We start from the raw sequence: 7160 nt of genomic DNA, 5'->3' as shown, positions 1-7160 counted from the left end.
AGCATTTCTGTTGTGCACTGCACATCTGGTGTTATCCCAACCTGATCTATGTCATAAAGGGCTGGTGATAGATATTTTGCTACTGTAACAAAGAGGGTTGAACCATCATGATGCTCAGTGACACTGCAATGAGAATGATACATCACGCGAAAAACCAAGATATGATGACAAAAATGTATGTGTACTCCTTCATTTTTTTCCATTTCCTGAATAGCATTCTTCATGTCTTCAGCAGCAGCCTGCCAATACGGAACAAGAAGAGTTTACAGATAGCTTGTATCAAGGGGTAATTGGGAATTATACAAAAATAGTTACATCTGTAATTATACAATTTATTTCTTTTGTTTTATTATTGAAGAAACACAAGTTACAACTAATTGGGAATTGAAAACTGAAAAGAAGAAGATTACAGAAACACAATGACAAGAAAAGAATGATAATGGCAGAAAAGAAAGACAGAATAGTGAAGCAACTAGAGAGGCTTCACAATCTCCCACGGTCCCAATTCGATATGCTCTACTTGTGTTTCTCTTTGGCGTGTGAAGAAAGGAAATGAGGGGAGGGGAGTTCCCTTCACAAGTCATAAGGTATCAAAACGGCAATAAAGAGAGACCTTGATTGGAACAATCTTCTCACCAGCATACATGTCTTGCCCTTCATAGGATCGAAATTCAGCCATATAGATGGTCATGTGGTTGGTTTACTTGAATTGATTGAGCAATCTGCCTAACAAAAGTCGGAGGTAGCTTTAAGTCTTTAACAATCCTTTTTGCAAACATCACCACCTCAGAATCCGGATCTATATTATACCAATTCAATCAATCCTAATCCAAATCCAAGTTCAACATATTTTCACTAGAACACACTGCATAAATTCCAACTTTTATTAGAAAAGATATATAAATAAAGCCTAACCTGTCCATTCATTACTCTTGGGGAAATCAATACCAACAATAAGATTGGAAGACTCAAGGCCTGTACGTGCAAGAGACTCAGTAACCTGTCACCAAATATAAAGCAATAGCACCATCAGTGAAAAAGGAATTTGAAAACTACATGAAAATATCAACACCAACCTAAATCATTTCTAATCACACAAAAATGCACTCTAAAGTAGCTATCACTATAGTTCTAAACTCATTGCCCAGTGCAGTGTTTGTGCCCAGATTCATCATCATGTATCCTTTTAACGCATGCCTGTAGCAATTTACATAGTTACTTTTCTCAGCCAAACAAGAACTTCTTTTGAATAACCAAAAAATAAGGCAGAACAAAAGTTTTCCAAGATTGATTCTTTATTCCAAAATATACTTGTATGAACTAAAAACCAAACAAATCTTAAAGACCTATTAGTGTACTAAAACCCAACCTTACACAAGAATTCAAAGCCAATAAAAAACAAGTTTTGTCTCCAATGATTTCTTAAGATATGTGCACAGTGAAGTACCTGAAGAAGGTAGCTTTGACCATCAACGGCATTCTTAATGACTTTGAAGGTCTGGCCGTAGTAAATATGGAAGTTTACAGCATCTTCCACCTTTGAAAAGTTTTTCACTGTAGTGTTTGCTCCATGAACACCTCCACAGTTAAAGAACCAAACCAATGCTAAAAAGAAAAAGGCTTGCAGCCAAGAACGAGAAGGTGCTGAATCCATGAGCTTAATGAGATACTTCATGCTATATAAAAATAATATGATGAGTGAATCTAATTATATATAGCATATTTGTTCATTGTCATTATTTTAATGCACTTTTAGGAGATAAAAAGCTATTTAACTTTTTGGGCAATTATCTACAGCTAAACTGCAACATTTTATTATCTTCTTAAAATGGTGCAACAAATTATCTGTGCATAGTACCTCGTACACATTTTGTTAGTTTGAGCAACATGGATCAGATTTTGGGACGTTATACTACCGCAGCCTATTGCAAATTAGAGGAATCCTCTATGCTGATCAGCAACTAATGCAAGGGGAAATAAGCAATAACTGGGTTGAAGCATATGCAGTGTCTTGACCCTGCCTATGAGACAGATTCGGCTAAATTGTTCAAAGGTTGCATGACAGTGTTGCCAAGAACAGATCCTGTCTCACAACTCTCACAACCCCAACACCCCTCTGATGTTTGGATGCGTTACATTTTAATTGCCAAATGTAAGTCTGGAGAAGTTATAGAAATTTTAAAATACCTTTGTGTTTTTCTGACACTCTTATCAAATATCTAAGCAAAAGCTGTAAGTCTACTATGATCCAAGCATCTTTGAGAATGAAACTAAAGATTTAAAAGTTGGCAAACAAGAAAGCTAGACATGTGTATATTGTAAGAAATCATTATCGATGAACAAACACCATGGATTCAATTCAAACAACAAACAGAAAGTGGGAAAAGAGGCACAAAATATTGAAATAAAACTGATTTCTATAACTTATATTGAAATAAAACATATGAAGCAAAATACCCATTTACATTTCTTCTCATCTCTTCAATTAATTTGATGTAAAAGACACAATCAAGAGAGAAAATGAGATAGACACGATACCAGTCCTCAAAGCAGAAGCAAAATTCGTGTAGCTAACCCTATCAACCTCGAGTTGGCTTCTTCGGCAACTCAACAATAACAAATGCAAGGAGCTTCGAATTTGCGAGCGATTGAACGAGCACGTAGCTCTATGATAGAGTGAATGACAAAAATTGGAAAATTAGGGTCAGATTTAGATCAAAGTGGACCAACCCGTTCCAGAAGGATACCGGTGCAGAAAGGGATCGAGCGGTGGGTGGTCAACATCTGAATCATTCGGCCGTTGGCGGTGGTCACAAGAGATGAAGAATCATGAGTCGAAGGTGGTGGCGAAATCAAAGAAGAGATTTGGGAATTTGGGAGCTAGGGTTCATGTGCTCAGAAATAAGAATATTGAAGTTAGGATTAAAACGTAAAAACAAAAAATGATTAAAGAAAAAGAAATGGATATGATTTGGTTATCCACGATATCCAAACCATTTGATAAATAGATAACCAAACCACGTTCAAAATTAAAATATGGATATATTTTTTAAACTGTTTAAAAACAACGGTTTTTTAATTTGGTTTGGTTCAGTTTTTAAAGTGGTTTGGATCATTTGAACATTTTGCACATCCCTAATATCGCCCAGAATTCCACAGTCAAAGGAGCACAAATCCCTATCCCATAGGTAAATCCTTTCATTAAGCTCCTCTGTCATCCCTAAAAAGACCTCCACAAGTCGATCTATTAGAGATGTTCATTACTGCCCCATCAATATTTAGTTTCCACCATTCCAAAGGTAGGGGCAACCAAACCTTAGTCTCAATGAACCCAAGGGAAAGGATCCGAGGGGTTTGACTCCCCACGGATACCTTAGTCTCAGAAATCAAAATAACCGAAATCAAGAATAATTTTAGAAACTATATTAATAACTGTATTCTCAGTACAAGGAAAACATAAATTCCCAAACACAAGCTTTGATAACATATGCAATCATTTATTAATTTGAATCTTCTTCAATGCCGGACCCAGGATTTTTCCTGTGGGGGGAGAAATCTATGATAAGAAAATACTAATCAATCTCAGCCAATGCATCATCATACAAATAAATAAGTACATTTTCCATCATTCCATGTCAGTACAAACCTCAACCCATGCTGCCTTTTAACTCAAATAAATATAAAGATTTCCCTTTCTTATGGTACTGGACTAAATAGAAATGCTCGAACTATAAAAAAGAAGTGTGCTGTGAAAAGAACAAAAGCAAAGATGAAATGGTAGCAGAGGACCAGTCACTTACAACATTATCCTAGAATGTAATGCACGTGCATGAGGAATTAGATTAGATGCAGATTTACCAATCTCATAGCATCAATAGAGGAGCGCAGCCTTTCCTTTCTCTCACGATTGCACTCGCCACACCAGCTGGAGAAATCTTTTTGATATCGTTTCATCTCTCTAAAGACAGAACTACAATATATATCTTTAAATTAATGAACAGAGAAAAAAAACTTAAAGTGGAAAATAGCATTCCAGCTTGATGCTGCAATTAGGCAATCAGAATGAGATTTCTGCCACTATTCCAACACAAGTCATTTAGGAAAATTCATTAATAAATAAAGCAGGAAAACTTGGATACAAAACATTATCCCAAATATTATCACAAACTCATCAGACAAACCAAAGTAGCAACGAAGTCAAGCAACAAATGAAATCACCTTCTGCACCAAAGAAGTAGGTTGACCAGATGAGGCAGTCACACCTCTTTCCTAAAAAAAATTATAATTTTTGGCCCAGGGGGGGGGGGGGGGGAGTTTCCGCTCCTGTATGTACATGTTTAAATGTCTATATATTTGTCAGAATACACAAAAAGAGTCATGGAAACAATAAAAAAATGACATAATTTTTTAACACAAAATCACTCGAGGCAGGAGGACTAACCGTTAGAAATAATTTCAGCTCTCCTTTACTGTTGTTTTATCCCCAAGAAAAACTACTTGAAAACCTTTAGTACAATTATGGAGCTGTAACAATAAAATAAAAAAATAATTGTCAACACACAATAGGATATAGCATTAGATAAATTGATTTCAACTGAAGCGGTAAGGTCTTCCAAATAAAAATGCCCATCCTCAAGCTGAGATATTACTTCCATTACCCATCTTCTACCTGTTTGCCCAACCAGAGATTGAATAGGAGATATCTGACAAACACAACATATCATAAAATTACATGTTAATTCTCCTCAAAAACACCAAATGGAATTCATTCATTGAATGCACAGTTCTCAACATTTGGTAATATATAACAAACTAATGAATTAGAATTTTTATGGCAAATCCGAGCATCCAGCAGTAATAACGAAAAGGTAAGCTGATGCTTAGATATCCTCAAAGTCATTATCTTTGCATGCTTGAAAGCAGAGGATTATGCATAGATATCCTCAAAGGCATTATCTTTGCATTTTTCTGGAGCATCAGATGATAATTCTGAGCACCGGATGTTGCCATTCGACATGAATGGAAACTTTCCAGTTGTTGGAGATGGCTGTGCCTGAAATTAGAAGGATTCATAACTCAGTAGGAAGCATAACAATTTCAATAGAACCAAGTTTCAATTTCCAACAACAGCATATTGACCACTATTGGTGCCTCTAGCAGAAAGTAAAATGAAAAGTGACAACTTAGGACTCTGAAAATTACATTTGACACCATGTGTAAGAGTATTAAAAGTGCCTCATCACAAGAGATGCAGAGAAGCATGCATCCAAGTGGTGTTTATAACATCCAAGTTAGACATTAAAATTACAACATTAAAATTACATAAAAGAATTAAATACACAGCCATGCATAATGTTGTCTCTGCTATCAGATGTATGTATCATGAGCATTAATGGTTTGTGCTTTGAAGAGCAGCATGCTAGCATCTGCATCTAGGATCTATCCAATATCCCTTCCATTATTTCCGCCTTTTTCTTTCAGAGAGGGAGAGGCCATAGAAATCCATCAGAATTCCACATCAAGCAGCAGCCATCAAAGCATAAAAGAAATTTTACACAACAAGGTCGAGCAACTTCAGAGAATACATAACAAATTTTGATAAACAAATAAACAAGCTAAACCAAAAATGCACCTCCCCACTATTTAAAACATAGAACTCACCAGCGAATTTGCGAGGACCACAGGAGAATCTATAAGTGTAGTAGGACTGAGTCCAGGTGGTAGGGTCAAGTATGGAGACTGAATTTCAGAATTAAGTGAAAGGTCAGAAGATCTAATGCTTTCTGTATTCAGCCTTGGAGCATTAAACCCATCTCTAGCAGCCATTCTTTCAACAAGACCACCCCGTGAGCTCGACCCTCGGTCCGAAAGCTCGAGTCAGTCAAGTGGGCACAAGAATCACCATCTTGTGCCCTATCTTTCATCTTTCCTTCCCCTGTCTCACCAGGATTATGAGTTCCCATAAAGAGATCCCCAGTTCTATCAAGCTGAGCTAGTGAAGCGAAATAATATGGAATATAGCTCACACCAACTTTCTCCCCACTATACTTTAGGAGAACAAACTTCATACTTCCATTCTTCTTTACGGGGGGACAGAAACCATTAACTTTTTCTTCTCTGAAGAAAGATCCCATTACAATCAAAAGGTCACTTGTACCCAAAAGAAATAAAAAATAAAGTTATAATTCATTACTAGTGCTCATGACTTATACTTGACACCAAAATAAGGTGACTTGTGGGGATGTGAGACTCTCAAAAACACTAAAAACAGGGAAAGAATGATAAAAAGTCAAAGTGAAAAATAAATAAATCCAATCATACATGGCATTCAGTCAAAGTAATTAGCTCTTTCTGTACAGATAAATTCGCCCACTATGTACATGTATAAATGTCTATACATTTGTCAGAATATACAAAAAGTGTTATGGAAATAATAAAAAAATGAAATAATTTTTTAATACAAAATCGCTCGGGGCAGGAGGACTACCCCTTAGATATATCATAGTATCTCCTATATATGCGATCTTCAACGGATACGGTTGAAATTAGCAAAGGGATCAGTTTTTGCCTTTGATGCTGGTGGTTTGCACGTTTCTGGGGTTCCAAAGACCTTCCAAAAACGCAGTTCCTGGTCCCCTGTTGTAGTCGTCACCGTACACCCATCTGGACTTTGTGTCATAAACAGCACCCTGGAGGTATTACCAGTGAGCTCTGCCCTCTTCACCATAGAAGGACATTTTCAAAGAGTGAGCTGGTTACAGGTTGAACCATGCGAGCTAAGCAACTCACGCTCATTCTTGTTCCACAACAGAGCGCACACTTGAGATCCTGTGTCAACAGAGTTCAAGCATGCACCAGTGTTTGTGTTTCAAAACCTAATGCACTGATCACCCGCACCTCCACCAGAAGCTAGTATATTTCCCCGAAATGGACACCAAGCCAGTGCCTTTACAGCATCTCTGTGCTCCTCAAGCCTATGAAGCCAACGAGTTGTTGAATTGGGAGAGGCCATGGATCTGTCCCATATATGAATAAGATTATCATTGCCTCCACTCACCAATTTCTTTCCCGAGGCAGACCACTTCAGCCCACACACCCCCTGTTGATGTCCACGGTAGGTTCCAACAATGTGAGATCTTACTCTGACATCATTGTTAACA

At 37.1% G+C, this 7160-nt stretch overlaps 1 protein-coding gene and 1 pseudogene across 1 annotated transcript; both read right to left on the bottom strand.

Annotated features, from left to right (window-relative positions):
* Positions 1–4660: 4660 nt before the first annotated feature.
* Positions 4661–5947, bottom strand: LOC133295238 (probable WRKY transcription factor 2). The gene is made up of 2 exons (XM_061494037.1): positions 5662–5947; positions 4661–5053 (listed from the first exon to the last, which is right to left on the bottom strand). Exons 1-2 carry the CDS (start codon positions 5824–5826, stop codon positions 4928–4930), a joined length of 291 nt encoding a protein of 96 aa, XP_061350021.1. The 5' UTR covers positions 5827–5947; the 3' UTR covers positions 4661–4927.
* A 485-nt stretch (positions 5948–6432) lies between these two features.
* On the bottom strand, positions 6433–7156 carry LOC133295239 (cell division cycle 20.2, cofactor of APC complex-like; annotated as a pseudogene).
* Between the last annotated feature and the right edge of the window lie 4 nt (positions 7157–7160).

Source organism: Gastrolobium bilobum, unplaced genomic scaffold (assembly GCF_033153095.1).
Source record: "Gastrolobium bilobum isolate Gb01-03AN ecotype WA unplaced genomic scaffold, APGP_CSIRO_Gbil_v1 utg594676, whole genome shotgun sequence".
NCBI classification, from domain to species: Eukaryota; Viridiplantae; Streptophyta; class Magnoliopsida; order Fabales; family Fabaceae; genus Gastrolobium; species Gastrolobium bilobum.
Note: the sequence above shows the minus strand (reverse complement) of the source record. Positions and strands in the feature narration are given on the sequence as shown.